Source organism: Ambystoma mexicanum, chromosome 1q (genome assembly GCF_040938575.1).
Source record: "Ambystoma mexicanum isolate Mex_15411 chromosome 1q, UKY_AmexF1_1, whole genome shotgun sequence".
In the NCBI taxonomy this organism is placed as follows: domain Eukaryota; kingdom Metazoa; phylum Chordata; class Amphibia; order Caudata; family Ambystomatidae; genus Ambystoma; species Ambystoma mexicanum.
The window spans coordinates 1,119,893,994-1,119,915,043 of record NC_090922.1 but is presented as its reverse complement, the minus strand read 5'-3'; the positions used below and the strand labels follow the sequence as shown (position 1 = coordinate 1,119,915,043).

General features: G+C 45.8%; 1 protein-coding gene across 1 annotated transcript in view; it reads left to right on the top strand.

Moving 5' to 3' along the window:
- STXBP3 (syntaxin binding protein 3) overlaps positions 1-21,050 on the top strand; it is a 639,289-nt gene that overhangs the window by 116,316 nt on the left and 501,923 nt on the right. Inside the window, exon 5 of the mRNA XM_069641861.1 lies at positions 15,625-15,703. Coding sequence (XP_069497962.1) covers positions 15,625-15,703 — 79 coding nt within the window. The remainder of the gene's footprint in view (positions 1-15,624; positions 15,704-21,050) is intronic.

Sequence of the window (21,050 nt, the reverse complement as noted above, 5' to 3'; positions counted from 1 at the left end):
AACCCTATTTTCCGCTAGCAACCCCCCAGATCATACCACCAGGTCCTAAAACCTCTTAAAATATGAGCAGAAAAATCACAAGAATTATGGTATCATTTAGCTAATTTTGACAAGTCCGCACCATGAGTTATACATCTTTCTTAAAATCATATTCTGGCCAACAGGGGTGTGTCTTCCCAGGTCACATGGTGGAGAAACCAGTCTATCCACTTTCTTTAAGCTCAGCCTGTCCTCAGAGGGGGCTGCCCCCCCGTTTCTGCCAAGAGGAAGCCACTTTTACGACGCCCCCAATATAACTTCTGCCTGAGTCAAGGAAGGGCTTTGTTCAAAAGGAAGCCATTTACAATCCCCCCAATAAACCATCTGCCTGGGCCCAGGACAGGCCTTTGTTCAACTCCCTGTAGCTGCTCCACCCCTAATCTAATCAGAGAGGTGACAACTCCTTTTGGCAAGGGGAAGAGTGGCTGAGCAGGTTTTAACTCCTGTGGGGGTAGATGTCAGGCAGAATTCAGTTTCATTAAGCCAGGTTTCAGCTAAATGTCACTTTTTGTCCCCCAGATTAAGTCTATCACGATTTTTACATACACATAAAATAATTACTTCATTCAAGTCATTTCAGAGTATAGTTTTACATTGTATCCACCTCTTAGCATGTCTTTCCTTGGTCTGGTTTTGTTTCATTTGTTCAGTTTTACACAAGTCTGGTGGTTTTAAAACGCCGGCTTTCTGATAGTGGTGAGTACTGGTAATGCAACAATTTTTGGGATTTAAGAAAATGAATTTCCCACAGTTCTAGGTTGCTTTTGACAATCAGCATTGCCATTCCCAATGGTTTCAGGCTACTGTGTGGGTAGCCCAATGGTGGTTTTAGGCAGTGCCCTTTTGTGCTCACAACCTAGGCAAAAATGGGTGGCAGCCTATTCTTCATGCATTTCCCTGTGCATTTTCTGGCAGGTTCTGGCCATCATGATGTTTTCCATGCCAGTACTGCACAGTTTTCCTATTCTGGCGTACATGTGGGCTTTTTGGCCATCTTGGATTTTCTAAGCCCACAGCACCAAATGTTGCAGCATGATAGCTCAAACGTGGGTCAGGACACCCAACACCACACAGAGCAGCCTCTACCAGGCAGCCCTCTGCTAAGGGCCCCAAGGCAATCGGCAGCTCTTGTGGAAGCAGCTCCAGTCCATGTTTGCCCGTGTTCGCCTGGGAAGCCTGCTGCCGTCAACCAGCAGCAACTGACAAGCTAAGAGGGGTCTGGGCGGGGAAAACAGCAACTACTGTATTCCGGAAAGCCCTACCACTCCTTTCACCTTAATAACAAAGCTTACCAAGGTCTGCTTGCTAGTAAGTAATAGTCCTTTCACTGCTGCACTTCAACCGTAAAGTAGCATTTCAATAACTCTTGGGTCCCCATCTTAGACTTTTCGGAGAAGTCTAGGTGTTGACTCATTTACTGCTGTATCCCCAATTTAGGCGTTTCTCCCTCTATCCAGGTATCCCAAATCTAGGTATTACTGGATTTACTGTGATGCCACCATTTTAGGCGTTCTCCCTCTAATCATGGGGTCTCAAACCTAGGTGTTTCTGCATTCACTGTTGTGCCCCCATCTTGGGTGTTGTCCCTCTGGTCATGGTGCCTCAAGTCTAGGTGTTGCTTCATTTGCTGTTGTGGCCCAATTTGGGCATTTCTCCCACTCTATTCATGGTGCCTTGAATATAGGGATTTCCCCCTCAGCACCAGATGATCGTACATCACTCCCCCGTCCCTCCTGGGCCCTCTCTCACTTCTCAGGTTCTCAATCTAGGGAGACCACAGCTGGCGAGACCAACTAATCGTGTGGGACCTAGGAAAACTGCATCGAAGATGAACTCCATCCGAGTTTAAGGTATGTATACCTTGCAACACTGCTTTGGACACAGGCCCCCATCCATGCACCATAGAATGCAGCTATGTCTATGCAATTTCGGTCTAGCAGCTCGCATAGCCATCCACACTGAAACCCCTGACGTACCTCAACAACTCTAGAATAAGTTTACAGCGACAAGCTATGAAAAACTTTGGTCTAGCTGGGCACACATCAAGTCTCCGGCACTAGCACTCTATCCTAAACCCCTAGCGGCCCCCGCCCCATGCCTGACCTCCAGGCTACTTACTGTAGCCTAGCCAGCCCACCTAAATCCTAACCTGGCAAAATGCACACACGCATCTTAAAATTAACTCTTAGAATCTCTCACACATGGACTTCGGCCCCTGAGTGCATTCCAAACAGAGCGCATTGAGGCCATTCAAATGGGGGGAAGGGCACTATATAAATGACAAATACAATACAATACAACCTGGAAACCAGAGCTCAACAGCACCCATAACTGAGCTTAATCAGTATCTTCCCATATGGAAGCACAGCGCTATCGCTCCAGGAGATGCCAACCACTGTCATACAACCTATCCGCAGACTCCTGTGCACCACCATAATATCGGAGCGTAAAAGCTCCTCTTGACTGCAAAATGCGATTGGACCTGCTCTTGTCAAACTTAACCCATCGCGGAATTAGTAAGCATAGCCACCATTGCAGGCTCCCCTGTCAGCCAACTAAGTTTGTCCCGGTTTCCTGTTTAGCCTGTGTCAAGCTCTACCTATCTGGCAATCAACCCACACAGCTTCTACTGCAGAGACTCGTAGCATGTCATCTTTCGGGTGCACAAGGCAGTATATGCTCAAGTAGGGCAATCCTGCCCTACCAAGAAATAAGGCTAAGAATGGCCTCACCCAAGGCGCTATAGCAACTATGTTTGGTTGTGCTCTCCTGAGAATTATGCACTACGGCTTCCATCCAATCAGTTCTCTATCACCCCTGCTCTCGATGAGACAACGTTGTTGCAATATTTGTATTTATTTATATTGCGCACCTAACCCCTAGAGGGGTAGCAAGGCGCAGATGCAACAAGAGGATTGCAAAGCTTGGTTACATACAGCCGTGGTTACAGTGCTGGACGCGTCAAAAAGAAACCATGCACGCCGATGAGGCATGGGTTACAGAAATATACAATATAAGTAGTACTATATACAATAAATCGGTTGTCTCATAAAAAGGTATCTGCACTGAGCAGTTGACAAGCTAAATGTACATATTTACAATCATAGTGGTGGAGCATTAGGGTAGCAAGAGAGCAAGAGGTCGTTATGTGTCGTGAATCTTGAGCCAATGGATGTTCTAAGTTCTGAATAGGCGGTAGGGGAGGTCCTCCCTGCAAGGTGGTGGAAGGGAGTTCCAGTATTGTGCTGCTTTAACAGGAAAGCTGTTCCCACCCGACATAGAACGTTTAAACCTGGGCACGAGGAGGAGATTGGAGTTAGCCATTCTAGAGGGGCGAGAGGAGGTAGGTCAGGTGAATCTAGTGATAAGGTATTGAGGGGCTGCTTGGTGGAGGCATTTGTGGGTCAGGGAAACCGATTTGAGGAATATTTTGTCTTTGGTAGAAAGCCAGTTGACAGACCTTCTAGAATCGTAGATGTGGACTTTCTTTGGTATACTGAGGGCCGCTCTTAGGGCGTTATTTTGAAGGATCTGAATTTTGTTCGTAGTATATTTGTTGCATCCTACATAAAGTGCGTTGCAATAGTCCAACTTGGACAGGATCAGAGCCTTGGCTAGGGTGATAGTTAGATGGAGAGAGAAAAGGTTTGGCTGCTCTGATGAGTTTGCATGTCTAAGATGTGGCGGATGCCATAGCATTAACTTGATTTTTAAAGGTGAGAGTGGAGTCTAAGTAGAGGCAAAGGGTTTTGACCTCCTTGGCTACCGTGATCTTATTGTTGTCAATTACGAAGGAGGAGTAGTTTTGGTCTAGTTTAAGGTTATGTGAGGACCCTAGAATGAGGAGTTCTGTTTTGTCGTCGTTCAGGCATAGACCGTGTGAGGCCATCCATGCCTGGAGGATGAGGTATACTTTGTTGACGAAGGACAAATCCTTGTCATAATCCCCCGTCAACGGGATGAGGATCTGGGTATCATCGGCATAATTAGTGTAGGTGATACCCAGACCATCTAGATCATCAAAAAGGGGCTTTGTGAAGATTTTGTACAGGGTCGGGGAGACGCAAGATCCCTGAGGCACGCCACAGGTGGTGGGTGTTGGGTCGTCTGCTGCTAGTAGGGAAAAGACTCATTGTGCGGTTATTTAGAATGGATTGGATCCAGTCAGTTGCCTCTTGAGAGAAGTGGGCGGCTTTTTGAAGGTGGTCGCATAGGATCTCGTGGTCGACCAGGTCGAAGGCAGCCGAGAGATCAAGAAGTAGCAGTAGTGCCACCTTACCCTGATCTCTCATCTATCTGTGCCTTAAGATCTGAGTGCGGGTTTGGTGCCATGTTGAGGCCTGAAACCCGATTGTCTGACTCCTAAGAGATGGAAGTGCTCAAGGTAATGTTGGATTTGTTGGTATGCAATTTTTTTGAGGATTTTAAGAAGAAATGGTACTGTAGTGATGGGGCGGTAATTAGTGGGAGTAGAGGGGTCTAGATTCGGTTTTTTGAACAGGGAGAGGACCCATGATTGTTTCAAATTGTTAGGTACGCTGCCTGATGTGAATGACGCATTTATTAGTTTGGTAATAAATGGTGCGAGATCATGAGCTGCATCCTTTATCAATTGTGCCGGGCATGGGTCCCCATGGCAGTTCGAAGGTTTGAGGGTGAGAATGACCTTTTCTACCTCTTTGATGGATACTCTGTGGAAGTTAAAATGGGGAATGTGCACAGGGGGGTGGTTCTGAGTTGGGTGTATCTTTTTAGGGGTGGGGATGCTGGTTTTAGTGGAAGAGAGAAGGGAATCCTTTTTAATGTTTATCTTTGTCTTGCGAGAGGAGATTTTGTTATCTAGGGATTTTGTATACCCGTGCACCAGTTTTTATCCTTGAGGCACGAGTCCGGAGCTTGGATGGGAGATTCAACCTCTTTTAGTATTGTAAAGAGCTCTCTGGTGTTGGATTTGGCTTGTGAGATTCGAGTGCTGTAGGACGTTTGTTTGGCCAGGATGATTTCTTTTTTATAATGAGAGGCTAGTCTACTCAAGTTTTTCTTGTTTTTTTCTGAGGGAAGTGATCTCCAAATTTTTTCACAGCGTCGCTTTTCCTGTCTGAGTGCTTTAAGATGAGGAGAAAACCAGGTGTTGATGTGTTTTCTTGGTTTGCTCTTTTTTAACTTCAGTGGGGCTATGGCATCAAGAGATGAGAGCAGATTTGAATTATTAAGGTTGCTCGGCCTCATGGCATCCTGCATTTTTCTGGTGCCAGAGGCCAGACTGAGGATGAGGTCCCTTCAATGGGCTCTCAAGACGCAGTGGTCGCAATTCTCAGGCAAAATGTCGGATCTCCTTCAGATTCCAGGGGGAGCCTTTTTGGCAATCTTGCCAAGAGGTGACTGTGGTGACGGACGCTTCCCTCACAGGATTGGGAACTCGCCAACGAGCTGACCACCAGCGGTTGTTCGTCTCCGTCAGAGTACAAACTCCACCTAGATCATTTGGAGCTGAGGGCCATCAGGCTAGCCCTAAAAGCTTTTCTGCAGTCTGTGCGAGGGAAGAGTGTCCTGATCATGACAGACCACACAGTGGACATGCATTACCTCAACAAAAAGGGGGGTATAGGGTCACTCCTGATGTGTAGAGACGGGATGCAGCTCTGGCCAATACAGCAAGGAATCTCCCTCTCGGCAGTTCATCTGGCCGGAGAGGAGAATGCGGCGGCAGACGTTCTGAGCAGGCAGAGCGCGGTCTCCCACGAGTGGGAGTTAATTCAGGAACTCCTTCAGGAGATCTTCGCCCTTTGGGGAACCACTTCAAGTGGATCTCTTCGCGACCGGTGCCAACCGAAAGTGCGAGAGATTTTGCTCAAGGCAATTCTCTCTGAGAGAAGCTTCAGGGGACACATTTGCCGTGGATTGGTCATTCCCACTTCTGTACGTGTTTCTTCCGGTTCCCGTCATTCCTCAGGTTCTATGGAGGTTGCAGAGGTTCGGTCCCACATGATCATTATTGCTCCGGATTGGCCCGGGAGAACGTGGTACCCGGACCTTCTAGAAAATGTCCATCTGTCCTCCATGTCATCTTTCCCACAGAGAGGTCTCTCTCGTTCTTTCTTTCTCTCTTACTTTCTCTCTTTCTCTTTCTCTTTCTTTCTCTTTCTTTCTCTTTCTTTCTCTCCTTCTCTCCTTCTCTCTTTCTCTCTTTCTCTCTTTCTCTCTTTCTCTCTTTCTCTCTTTCTCTCTTTCTCTCTTTCTCTCTTTCTCTCTTTCTCTCTTTCTCTCTTTCTCTCTTTCTCTCTTTCTCTCTTTCTCTTTCTCTCTTTCTCCCCCCTCACCTCCTACATCCAGCGGTCAGGACTCTCAACCTTCACGCTTGGTTTCTGAAAGGTTGACATATAAGGATTGGGACCTCCCAGATGTGATGGAGATGTTGTTTTCGGCCAGGCGTCCGGCAACCAAATCCCTGTACCATGTTGATCCTTTTCAGTGTTCCATTCCGATGGTTCTTTCTTGCTTTCTTTGGCCGACACCGGTCTTCAAGTGGGTACCATTAAAGGTTACCTGGCAGCGCTATATATATTCAAGCGCTCGTCTGAAGAATGTTTTTATTTTAAGATTCATTTGATTACCCAGTTTCTGAAAGGGCTCACAAACGTGTTCCCGCCGTCCCCTTTTCAAGTGCCGGTTTGGGATCTGAATTTAGTCTTGAAATTCTTGACGGGTGCTCAGTTTGAACCTTTGCACTCTTGTCCTTTTGAGACTGTTGGCCTTCAAGGCGGTTTTCTTGATTGCAGTTACATCTGCTCGTAGAGTGAACGAGTTGCAGGCACTTTCATCTAAACCACCTTTTACTGTATTCCACAAGGATAGGATTTATTTATTTATTTATTTATTTATTTGTTACACGCCCAGACCCTCAGGTGTCACGGCGTGGTTATAAGACAGCTTAGCAATTAGTAAAATTCAAACATTACATTCGTTCCATTACATGATATAAATTACAGAATATTCACAACATTATACAATAGCCTAAATATTCACAGCAGTATAAGATGGACGGGGTCCTATCTTTGGGTGCTAATATTGGTTGAATAACCAGGATTTTAACTGTTTCTTAAAGATCGTGAAGGAAGATGCTTTTTTGATGTGGATGGGTAGTGTGTTCCAGTGTTTAGGGGCTAAAGTGGTGAAGCTGCTGCCCCCTGCTCTTGTGTTTTTGAATCGGGGGGGGGGGGTGGTCCAGGAGGAGTTTGTCATTGGATCTAAGTAGCCTCATGTCGGATTTGGGATGCAGAGTGTTATTGAGGTAGATGGGTCCTTTTTTGGTAAGGCATTTGTGGGTGATGCATAATGTTTTGAAGATAATTCGGGCTTTGATGGGGAGCCAGTGGGCATTTTTCCTAATCTTGGATATATGGTCTGATTTTTTTTTTATGCCTAGAGCTGCCCTCAGGACTTTATTTTGCAAAAGTTGCATTTTGGCTAGGTTGGTGTTAGAGGTGCCCAGTAGTAATGCATTACAGTAATCCAATTTCGATAGGACCAGTGCTCTGGCGAGGGTGAGGCAATTTGCTGGGGTCAGAAATTGTCGGCTGAGCGCAATTAATTTAGAGGTGTAGCCCATGGAGGAGGAAAGTACATTGATCTGTTTAGTCATGGTCAGGCTGGCATCGATGTACACGCCCAGTGTTTTTACTTGCTTTGACACTGGAATATTGGTACCGTCGATATTGATGATTGAATATTCTGGCTGAAGGGTTGCTATTTTGGCTGGAGATCCTACGATGAGGACTTCTGTCTTCTCATCGTTAAGACATAGGCTGTTTAATGCCATCCAGTTTTGTATGATGACGTAAATTTTATTGATTGTTAGTGTGTCCTGGTCATAGTTGCCTGTAAGTGGTATAAGGATCTGGGTGTCATCAGCAAAATTTGGGTATATGACACCCATTTCGTCGAGTGCTGAGAACAGGAGCTTGGTATATGCATTGTACAGCATGGGAGAAAGGCAAGAGCCTTGGGGTACTCCTATGGGGACTGGGATGGGGTTGGCTGCTTCTTTGCCTATGGACACTCTGGAGGTGTGGTCGGTTAAGAAGGATTTCACCCAAGCAGTGCCTGCCTTGGAGAAGTTAAACTCGCGGGCAAGTGAGTTGCAGAGTTTGTCGTGGTCCACCAGGTCGAACGCGGATGAGAGGTCCAACAGCAGAAGAATGCAAAGTTTCCCTGAATCTCTGATGGCATCCATCTGGATTTTGAGGTCCAAGAGAGCTGTTTCAGTGCTGTGGTTAGGCCTGAAACCTGATTGTCTGGTGCCGAGGAGCTGATTGGATTCTAAATGGGTTTGAATTTGGTTGTAGGCTAGTTTGTCGATGATTTTGAGTAAAAATGGGACAGTGGTTATGGGGCAATAATTAGTTGGAATGGTGGGGTCTAGATTTGTTTTTTTTTAGAAGCGGGGTAACCCAGGCTTCTTTAATGCAGGTCGGAACTGTATTGGAGTTGAATGAGGCATTGACAAATTTAGTGATGAGGGGGGTCAGGGTGGGTGAACAGGCTTTGACTAATTTGGCCGGGACAGTGTCTCCTTTGCAGTTGGATGCTTTTAGTTTGGAGATTGTTTCGAGTATGAGGTCGTGGGTGACTGGTGTGAATTGAAAGGGGGGGGTTGGAGTTGTCACTGGAAAGGGTGCAGGGATTAGGGGAGGGGGAGTTTTTGGTTGCTAGGAGTAGTTTTTTGGAATTGATTTTATTTTGCAGCATAGTGATTTTGGAGGCAAGAGCGTCTTGTATGGTGGTACACCATTCTTTACTTGTGTTTGTGGGTGTGTCGGTTGGAAGTGGATTTTCAAGTTCTCTAAGGATAGAGAAGAGCTCTTTGGAGTCTGATGCTGCATTGCTAATGCGAGCATTGTAGGCGTTTGCTTTGTGGGTGATGATAGCTGATTTGTAGAGGGTATTTGTGTCTTTGAATGCTTTGGCTGCGTCCGGCGAGGGATGTTTATTATGGACATGCTCGAGAGAGCGTTTTTTCCTTCTAAGGGCGATTAGTTCTTCGTTGAACCAGAAGTTGGATTTTTTATTGAGGCGTCTTAGTTTGGAGGTGACAGGTGCTATGGTGTCAATCGCTGTGGAGAGGCATTTGTGGTATTACTCAGCAATGGTAGTTGGGTCATTGCTGAGGATTGAGTGTGTATCTAGCAATTTGTTCAAGGTGGGGTCGAAGTTCTCAGCTGTGAGCTTTTTCGGGTTTCTACTTTCAATGGTGTCCATAGTTATATTCTTGGGTGTGCAGGGGTTGTCACTAGTGATAATAAATTCTATGCAGTAGTGGTCTGTCCAACTAAGTGGGGTAATCGGGCCTAGAGGGATGTTGGTGTTGAGGGAGAGGATCCAATCAAGGGTTCTGCCCTTGGTGTGGGTGGGGACATTGACGTGTTGACAGAAATTCATGTCATTTAGTGCCAGGAGAAGGGCGGTGGCTTTGGTATCTTGGTTGTCATTAAAACCGAGATTCAAGTCACCAATGATGATACATTTCGTTTTGGGTTTAAGGAGGGGCGCCAGTATTAGTGGGATGTCTGTTTCTGGGTGGCTGTTTGTGCTGGGGATCTATAGATGACCACTATGTTAATTGTGGTGTTTTCATTCAAGGTGAGTTTAGCGAGCAGTAGTTCGTACTCTGCGATTATTTCAATGGAACTTGATCTAAGTTTGATGGTATTTTTAGTAATGATTGCAACACCGCCTCCTGGAGTGGTGGTTCTATCAGATCTGAGAATGGTGTAATCTGGTGGGATGGCCAGTGCTAACAGAGGACCTGAGGCTTGGTGTAGCCAGGTTTCTGTGATTACTAACAGGTCTAGGTCGAGTTTGATGATGAGGTCATGAATTTCAATGGCGTGGGCTCCAAGGGAGCGGGCGTTGATGAGTGCATTTTTTAGACTAATGGGGGGTTGGGATCCTTAGTAAGAGTATTTTTAGTTGGTGGGCAACTCGGTGGAGTAGTTTTAGTTACTGTAGGCTGAGTGTGTTTATTATTTGTTGTGTGGGCCGTAGGTTTGGGTGATCTGGGTGGCTGGGACCTGGTAATGGTGTTGTATTGTGGTGTGGTAACCTTGTGCATGCTCTTAATCGGGGTGTTCTCTTATATCCTAGGATAGGGTATGTTTTACCATTGATTGAAGGGTTGGGGAGTACATGTGGATCATTGATGATGGCCGGGGTGGGATGGTGTTCCTTACTGGTTATGTAGGGGTCCTTGGGACTGGGAGTGAGAATGGAGGAAGATGGGAAAGGAGGTATGGTAGGGAGGAAGGGGGTAGGACAGGGGATGGGATGGTGTCTTGGGCAAGCTAGTTTGGTAAGCCCATTACTGAGGGTGAGGAAGTGGTTGCCAGTGCATGGGGTGTCCGCTGGGACAAGGCAGAAGGGGAACATGATGCACAATATCCAGTTTATCATAGCTAAGGATGTGGGGGTGGTGTAAGATGAGGCTAGGCTCACTTTGTCTACACCAATAAGGCTAGATACCGTAGTCAATAGTAAAGTGCTAGTAGGCTGGTAGCAATAATCCTAGGAGTGGTGCAGTTTAGGCTAGATAACATTATCATACATGCAGAAGCATTAGGCTAACAACAATAATACTAAGCGGGACACGAGCTAGGCTAAATATCATTAAGGCACATGGGACAACATTGGGCTAAATGCGGTAATCCTAGGTAAGACACAAACTAGGCTAAATACCATTGATGCACGTGGGACAGCGTTCGGCTGAGAGCTGGGCTGTGAGCTACAGTATTAGAATACAGTGTAAACACAGGATCAGAGTGCCAATTGGGCAAGAGCGGCACAGGAGAGCACTGGCTGTAAGTACAGTGCTGAAGTGATCTGATCAGGGCAATCAGTGATATAGTCTCTGGTGGTACACTGGCAGTGCAATGGGGCACAATGAGGGATTAGCTCTAATAGGACGTACGGTGCTGGCCGGGTGTCAGCAGATTATACAGATGATGCGTAAACAATAGTCATTGATCTGCAAGCACAAGTGACATGGCTAGCAACCAGATAGGGCTCTCACCTTTTGCAGACTAGTAGTAACTGGGCGAGCGGTGGGATGTGGTAGTGGAGCTAGATGACTTAGTCCTTGGAGTCGGAATAGGCGGCTGGCGGCATCCATTGGCAAACAAGGCCTTTTCCTCTGGCCTTCGCCTCCTGGCTGGCGTTTGCGCCTGCCGGCGGATGTTTCCCACTTACATGGCCTTCGGTTGCCTAGCAATCAGGCCACGAGGCTGGAGCCTCGTTTTCATCCCGCGCTGCGCCCGCCATTGCAAGGTCAGGCGGAAAAATGGGACAAGGTCAGGCAGGGATTTCAAGCAGGTACTGAGGGTACGTCCGTCCTTCCTACCTAAGGTAGTGTCGGAGTTTCATTTGAGCCAGAAGGTGGTACTTCCTGCTGTCTATCCTCCTCCTCTTCCTAGTAAGGAAGAGGAGACAATACATAGGTTGGACCCAAGGAGAGCTTTGAGCTTTTATATTTCTAGGATGTCTAGTGTCAGAGTGGACGACCAACTTTTTGTGGGTTACACTGGACACCGGTTAGGACAGGCTATTACCAAACAGACCTTGTCCAGGCTGATTATCCTCACCATTTCTGAATGTTACAGATTGGCTGGCAAGGACCCTCCTGAGGGTTTCCGAGCTCACTCCGCCAGGGGCGTGGCTACATCCACAGCCCTGCAGCGCGGAGTTCAGGTTAGGAACATTTGTGATGCTGCAACATGGTCTTCCATCCACACCTTTGTCAAGCATTACTCCCTAGATACTTTACATGGTTAAGATTTGGCCTTTGGTAAAGCAGTGCTTATTCTGCCATCTGATTGGGTATATCTAAACAATTCCCCCCTCCCCCATGATACTGCTTTGAGAGTCTGTCAAAGATGTGGAATACGTTGGAGGACACAAACATCTTATAACAAACTACTTCTAACATCCGATGACATCACCCTTGACGGAGGCCTTCGAGGGACACAGTTACATTTTTCAGCAGAGGGCAGTCCTGTGTCGATGGCGTTGGGTCAATGTCCCGACGCCATCGGCGCAGGCCGCCCTCTGCAGAAAAATGTCCGAAGCAGCACAGCTATGGACTTTACATGTCAAAGATGAGGAATACGTTGGAGGAACATCCAGTCGAAAGAAAGTTACCAGTTGGTAAGTAACTTGTTCCTCTTAGGCATGCGGTGAACACTTTGTTGCTCTGTGTCATCCTGTTTCCAAGATCGGCGCCAACCCCACAAAATTACCCTAGCTTTGTTTCATACTAGTGTTGCGGCATGATATAATATGATATGACGCTTATAACGCTAAGTATAAGTGTTTCAAGGCGTGACGAGGCAAGGGAGGGGGAACAGAGGAAGACGGACAACGATCTTACTAGGGTAGGTGTCAAGGGAAGGGGGAAAAGAAAACTGCGCGGGGTGGAGGTGAAAGTGCAATACACGCGGGAATAATAATAACATAAAATAAATAAAGAACGACCAGCTGGTGGCAAGTGCAGGGTGAGTGCAGACATAAGTGCTGGTTAGGGGACTGTAGGGATACAGAAAAGTCCCCAGGTGCAGGGGTTGCCAGGAAGGCAGCGCAAACGTGCAACTGGCAGGGCTTGGGCCCGAGATCAGATGGGTGGACAGGTAACCCGTGCAGTCTCAGTATCAGCCAGGACTTCAGCAGGCGAGAGGGGGAGAGAAAGCAGAAGCAAAGAGGAAGGTTTTTAGGTGCTTCCGGAACCAAAGATTGTTCTTCTCAAGTTTCAGGTAGGCCCCCATACCTTTCATCCCCCTTATTAGGTGAACAATCATGAGAAAATTGCAAACCTACCGCCCGCTGAAAACTGGCTTGGCTTCTATCTAAACAACGCTCATTGAACCGCATCAAAAAAAGGTGACTGCCAGAATCGGCTCCTCAATAATATTGCTGTTGGGGCGCTACCGGACAAAAACGGGGGTGGAGGGTGGGTCATCTTGACCACAAGTGAAAGAAGAGCAATATTAGCAAATTGACATCCGGCGTAAGTGTTTGCCCCCTAGTACACCCATGTAGTAATCAAATTATATTCAAGGGGATTAGCCTTTTATATAATGATGATGATATGTTATTGATATAGCGCCTTTATCCAAAGCACTTTACAGAGCACATATTTACATACAATATCACCAACCAAAATTGGTACTCATTTAAAGACATTGGAAGGATGAAAGGCTGAGTTGGCCTTGCCGGGATTCGAGCCTGCGACCTGCAGATCACGCTCAGATCGCAGCAGCGAGCGCTCGACCCGCTGAGCTATCTTACCGGCTTAATTTTATCTGCCACAAATACCAGGTGAACTCTCCCTGGCCGTCCCTCGTATAATTCAATTAATCCAGAATTGAAAGCACTCTAAAAAAAGGGGGTGGCATATAAATAGACACCCGCGGCCGTTACCATAGCTCGATACCTCAAACCTCACAAGCCCTACTGCCATACAGCGGCTAACCCTGGGCGTATGTATTTACTAATTTTCCGATGCAAAGCAGAACAAAATCACGCGGCCCAGCGACCGTCCCAGGGCGCATGTAATTATACTTTTCAGATTCACACAGCTAAACAAGCCCACGCGGCCTGGGGACTGTCCAGGGTTCATGCATGTAATAAATTTCAGATCGCATAGCAGAAAAAGGCCCGGCGACCGTCCCAGGGCAAATGCGTTTACTACTTTCAGGTCGCCAAGTAAAACGAGCCCATGTGGCCCAGCGACCGTCCCAAGGCATATGTGATTTAAACATTTCAACTATGTAAACCTAAAACAACCCCAATGCGGCCCGGCGACCATCCCCTGGGCGCCTGTAATTACACCCTTCCACATCGGAAACGTCGAACCCACCCCTGCGGCCCGGCGACTTTCCCTTGGCATATGTATATAAACACTCTACATTCGGAACGTAGGACAAGCCCAAGCGGCTCGGCGCCCGTCCCTGGACTCGTGCATATATACTTTAAATTTGAAAAGTCGACCAGGCCCATGCGGCCTGGTGACCGTCCCTGGGTCTATTGACATAACACTGACCCTCTGAATAACCCCCTCGCTACACAGCACGTAATAGCACCTCACAAACCCGTACCCCGTACCGGTGTTACGAACACAAACCCCCAATTTCCGTCCTGCTAACAATAGCTAACCCGGCCCCCTTATCTACACAGTGCCAGAAAAACGGACCAGCCATCACGACACCCGAACGGTGAACAAAAAATCCTATGTGTCGCTGTGACCACAACGATTGATCTGTGTCACTGTCCCCACAGAAATCAAAAATGCCCTACAGTAATCCTTAATACCCACAGGCCAGCCGAGCGCGGTCCCTCGTTGCGGTGACCACATGGCGCCGCCTCAAAAACCCATCGCCAACTTACCCGCAATCACGAGCACGACTCCTGCTGATGCGAACTCCAGCAATGTGCAATGTTCAGGTGGGGGGGGGGGAGGGCTGGAAAGAGACTGAGCTCCAGTCCCCAACCTTATATGCCGACTCCAGGGCACGCCAGATGTTCTCGCCATGGAGACGCCCCTTCCTCTCAGAGGAAAGGTGGGAGATGATACAGAGGGGAAGGGGTGGCCAGAAGCGCCCCCTCTGGGGCTTGGACATCCCCTTACACCAAAGGTTCGGTTAACTATTGCGAAGAGAACAAAGCTGGTGCACTCTCCCACAGGTTACTGCATACAATCTTGCCTAACAATGGCTTAACTGGCAGTCAGAGGAAACCTATTGTAAAACCATTATGCTAGCTATTATTCAGTGCTTCAAAGGTTTCTGGCAATGGCACGGTGGCTATAACCACTTGATGTGCAGTTTGAATACATAGTCACAGTATTATACACAGCCTTGAGTCTCCCCAGGCCACCACAATACTGCGACTTATTCCAAAGTGAGTGCTTATAGGTATCAATGCGCAGTGCGTACATGTCTCCTTGTGGGATATACCAGAGAAAGCAGGAAGAAATCAAAGAGCCAGGAGCACTGTATACTGACCGTTTTAGAAATCTGTCTGTAATTGTAGCTAAAACCAAAGCAGATAAGAACAGATGGTGACCATATATAAACAAAGATTTTTTTTCTGCTTATCAGATGGACATAACCGCAGTTGCATGTGTGTTTTATGATGCATTCGTTTTCTTTTGTGGGGGTCGGTTGAAGTTTTTTGTTAATGTGGATGCCACTAGTGTTTAAAATATTTAGTGCTATGTAGTTTCACTATAGGGTTATGAAAAGTTAATCAACTCGTTCAGATAATTCAACATTTTATAATTGGCACTGGTGTATTGCCTTTTTATGAATTTCATGCTGTTTCCCAATTAGCCACGTAGACTTGTATGCGTTACATTTTGAGATTGCTTGATTGCTCAGTCATATTCTTTCAGCCACCAATTGCTTTGATTGTTTTTTCAAAATAAATTTAAATAAACCATTTCACTCCAATTCAATCGGATATGTATATAAACTGTTGGAATGACAAGGAAATGTGCATTGCAAATATTAAACACAAACGTAATTGTCTGTTTTCCTTTAGTCTGTAGATGGGCTTGTGAATGACTTCAGTGGGAAATCTCCCTTCACGTATGAAGCTGCATATGTCTACTTTTCTGATTGTAAGTATTTTGTTATAATCTGTACTTGGATTGTTTGTGATTGACATTGGAACCTTTATTTTTGATTTTAACTTTTTGTTTCCCATGCTTGAAATTACACAAGCTAAGGGCGCATTTGACCCCTTTTCTGTTGGTACTAAACTCTGGTATTGATGTGGTCTCGGATTCCCTTTCTGTCTTTATGGTGTGTAACGCCATCTGTATTTGTTTGGGCACTCTGTGTGGACATTGAAACATTTGAGGCCACCCAAGGAGGTCTTGCGACGCCTGAGAAAAGGATTATAAAAGTGAATGGAATATGTGTGTGCAGAGATGCCCTCCAATACTCCCAGCAGCAGTTGGTGGGAGGTGGGCCTCCCAAAGCATTGCGGCATAAACTGAGTAATTCCCTAGGCCACATTAAACCCTGGGTGAGGCCCCTTCACTGTATGTGCAAAGCAAAATGCACCGGAAAGCACCAGTGGAATGGTGGGACGTGATGGCTCGCAGAAGGGATGGATAAGCGATATTCGAGGAACAGATCCGATCAGGCTCAGGTGGTGGCACTTAAACTGCGGTGTGGGATGCATCCTTGTCCTCAAAAATGCCAAAAAGATGCTTTTTTGAAGTGTAAAACAGAGGTCTGTCTTTGTGAAATCCTAACACAAGGGTTGTTTTCATTTTTGCATACTGCAGGTTGGCACTAACCCAGGATTTGACTTAACGTGATGGTAAAGTCATAGCTGGGCTTCACAGGCCCCAGGTTATTCTCCAAGTCTTTCTTTCAGGTCTTCTCTTTTATTATTGGGCTGGAATCAGACACAAGTGTGAAATGGAAGGTGCCAATGGCCCCATTCCCTGACAAGTCACAGCTCACTGGGGAAGGGGCTATTAACATTTCAAAGCCCCGCATTCTGTGTATTCTCCACAGTAAATGCCTGCAACACATAAGCCTGATTTTTTTCTACCTACTCTGTGATATGTCTTGTTTGTTGACATGAAAACAGTGCAATGCATGCACACTTGAACATGCTTGTGTGTAACAATTCTGTGATGAGAAGACAAGGTGAGAAATACACATAGATGTCTAATTGTTTTATGCAGGTAAGACGTGTTCAAACATCAGGGTGTTGTAATTGTTTACAGACGTGAAATGGTGGGGGGGGTCCTCTTCCCATCCCATCAAGCATCTCCCATCTATGAACACTTCTCAGAGACCGAGGCAGTAGAAAATCGGGCACCCAGGAGTTTTTCTCAGCAGTCTTTATTAGTACAAGACACTCTGGAAAAACACTCGACAACAATTTGCCTTCAACCTGCTTATATAGGCTATTTGGATGGGGAAATTACTACTTTGGTCAGCGTATGCTTTTGATAGGTCCTCTTAGTCAGAGAAAAAAACTCACTGTAACCTGATTGGGTGGCTTATCTGGTATACACCAAGCCCATATTAGCATAGCTGGTATCCACACTTTTCTCTGACACACATAAAACTGGTAAGCTTATTTTAGACTTCGCTGAATCCATTTGACAATTCTCAACTCCTGCCAAATACCTTCCTCATTAATTTTGTCTGCTTTTCCTGGCTAACAAACCCAACTATATCACTTGCGAAATGCTGCCAAAGACTCTCTAATGTTGCTTGTCGGCATGAGTCAGGGTTTTTCACACCTGGCTTAAAACTAGACACCATTTTGTACTAGAGTCATCCATTTTGAAATATGTTTGATACTGAATTACTTCTACAGGGAGCTATTCTTTATTTAAGCATTACTCTCTTTGTATCCCTTTTCATAATATATCTTTATACACTTATGATGTGTGTGTGATATTTAAAGCACCTTTCACTTCCTGGGTCATTCTAACCCAAATATGCACAGTGCCATGTGCACTTTTTACCTTAAATAAAGGCACTATAATCCTGATGTCTGCAATAATAGAACTATTTGATCTGCCTATCATGTTATCTGTACTCAGTTGACGGGGGAGGGGTTAGCACCCCTATACATCCTCCTTGACTTCAGTAATCAGGGGTGTTTAAAATGAAAGTTGAAAACAAGGAAAGGTGGTTGTTAAAATTATATATTCTTTTGAATGGAGACGAACATGGGTACAACTTTAAACTGGGAGTGCCACCACTGGGGACTAGACGGGCACATACGTTATTCGCTATGTTTGGTGACAGGAGCTCCATCCACATTAGTAGTTCATCGAGAAAGATAATGTCACAATGTATAACGACAGCACATAGTGAGCATGCGTGCATCGTGTGTTATGGAATGTGTGAGGAGGGCACCAGAAAGGGTTGTAATTTTCGTAGAGGCGTTCTGTGCGACATAAGCGGCAGAAGCTGAATTATTTCATCCAGAACCCGGTAAAAGATTGTTTGGTTAAACCGCATTGTCAAAATGCAATAAGGCAATTGCAGGTGATGAGGAACTGGGTACTATGTGATGTATGGGGGCGGGTTGTCTAAAACTAATTGACTCTTGCCTGGCTAGCCTAAAGGTTTGGGCAAAAGAGGGGTTTGTGATGCAGTTGCCTCAACGCTGCTGGAATCCCCAGAATGGATTATCCACACTGTGAAGGCTAATGTCATTTTGGTGCCCGCTAATGTTTTCGCCCGCAACTAGTACTGTAGCAGCACAGTGCGGGTGGGTTCACAGTTGCCAAAATCCTCATTGGTGGTGCCACACCTTTGTCATCTGTTCATTGTAAAGTTGTAGAGAACATTAAGAATTAGAGGGCCTGGGGAATGTGGAAGGATGTTTTAAATGCCAATGTACTCCTATTTGCATGCTGTTCCTCGAATGCCTTGTCAAGGTAGATGTGTAATATTGTCAACTGTAATAGTTTGCATGTTTGCCATCTGCTTTAATTGCATGTTATAAAATCTCTTCTGATGAAATGTTACCACCGTCATTCTGGAGTTGTACTAATGCCTGATGGTCCTGCATGTGGAGTAGGTATGAGGTGATGCATGCTGATAATTGACATGTCAGTGATAATCTGGTGTCTGTGTGTGATGCACGAGAGGTAATCGTGTTCCCAGTGGTCATTTTGGCATCTTGTAGAGAGGTGTGTGCCAATCTAGCGCATGTGTCAAAAGTAACCGGTTGAGTGGTGACTTTATGCCACTTTTTGGACTGGCAAGTGGTGCATGGCAAAACTTGTGCAAAGTGACACTTAGCTTTGCATGCCAAATGTGAAGGTGGTAGTGTATCTTTGGATCCCATAGGGGTGTGTGCACATTTACTTTCTTTTTCAAGTGTTTTGGTGCAGAGCTAACCTAGGTTCCTTTCTCTGGCATCAGCTAGTAATAGATGCCAACTGATGTGTTTGTGAATATTGTGGCAACACTGAAAGGTGTATGCAGATGGTTAGTGTTGGGGACTTTTCTTAAAGTCCACCTGAGGTAAGACTCTACAAAACTATCCCTTGGTATACAGAACCCAACTCTTAGTATAAGTATGTACTAACCAAAGGTTTGGTAGAATGGCAGAGCAGCCAAGCTTATTAGGAGGAGGATGTGAGCTGTAGTTAAGTACAATGAACTTAGTAAATACATAGGCCCAAAGAAACTCTTACACACCAGTTATAGTAAAATACATATTCATTGTATATAAACCAGGCAAAGTTATTCAGGTTGGTAAGTACTATTTTAAGTAGTCAACATAATAGAAACCAGGAGCAATACTTTAGGTGAGTAAATTAATAGTAGGGAATCATAACCCTCTAAATACAAAGGCAACCACACTATTAGAGGAGAATCAAAAGGTGACTCGGGCCAGACCGAATTTCAACTCCTCCACATGGGCCTGGTTACCAAAAGCTTTGTCTACACGCCTCCACAAATAGCCATCAGAACTTTCAGAAACCGACCAAGAGCAATATTCACTGTCTCTGGTGAGCTGGAACACAAGAGGATTTTTACACCTAACAATTCCTGGAGATATCAACTTAGGGGAATATGATATCCTATGTCTTCAAGAAGTTTGGTTAAAATCTTAACCAACACTGGATGGATTCGAGATTGCCTTTTCAGAAGCATTAGCAGGAACCAAAGGAAGGCCTTCTTCAGTGTTAATCGTTGCAGTGCGGATGGGCGTGGGACTAGAAATAATCAAAATCATTCTGAAGTCCCCTTACGTCATTGCGGTACTCATCTCTTGGCTGCGAAAGGAGTCCGCGGAAGAACAGCACAAGCGCACCTTCTTGCTGGTGATGTCCATTTATTGGAACCACAAAGCGATTCAACAGACTTCACTGTTCGACATAGTGACTTCTACACTGGACTCAGTATACCTAGAGTTCGGGGTATGTGAGGTCATAGTATGTGGAGACCTAAACATCAAATGTCCAACGGCTAGTTCGATCACCACAGGTCCCGCTCAGAGTATTCCGTGCAAACAAGGCTTAGCTTGGCATAAACTGATGATGGCCAGACAACTCTTTAACACTGCATCCGTACTTCCTGATTCTACCATTTTACCATCATGGAAATGAGGTATGGCCCACTCAACAATAGACCACATCTTTGCTTCTGAATTTCTGCTAGCTCGGTTGACAGATTCCAGTATTCGACAGACCAACCAAAGCGACCACAATTTGCTGGCTATTAAATGGGCCTCTACAAAACCAGCATCAGCCCATTATTCTGGAAGAATCGAACTGGAAGGAAAAGGCTACCGGGTAAGGGTTACACGAGCAAATATTCGAGTAATAACTATAGTGACTATAGACCACTTTTGGAACCCTATAGAGCCATGATAAAAAGCTCGAAGGGGATAAACGCAAACCAAACATACCACACACACAATTCCGATGCCCTCTTGGTGGCACAGCGAAACATCCTTCGTAGAGCGAAAAGGATGGCTTCGAGAAATAACACGCCCTCCAACAGGGCGCATGTAAAGGAGACAACAAGAGCGTATAAAAGCTGGCTACGGGACCTTCGTCTAATACTACATCAACATGACTCCGAAAATATGTTCGAACAAATCCAAAAATCCAATTCTTAGAGACTTTTGGAGTTTGTTTAATCCACGAGCTAAAGAGGCATCTACAATGATGCTGAACAGCATCTCGGAACCATCATGGACCGGGTTCTATTCAACACTCTTCAGATCTCCAGATTCTACTGAGGGCCCTTTATCACCCCAGACGACAGCACTGTGGGCTGATCTCTCTGATAGAACTGAAATCTTGGACAAAATATCCAAAATAAAGAAATCAAGGGCACCAGGGCCAAATGAGAATTTGAAATCTGCCCCAGAAGAATGGACAAATCTGAGTCTAATTTTCTACAAATGTACAACCTTTTGTATAATCCCGCCTACTTGGACCTCAGCGGTCATCATCCCCATAT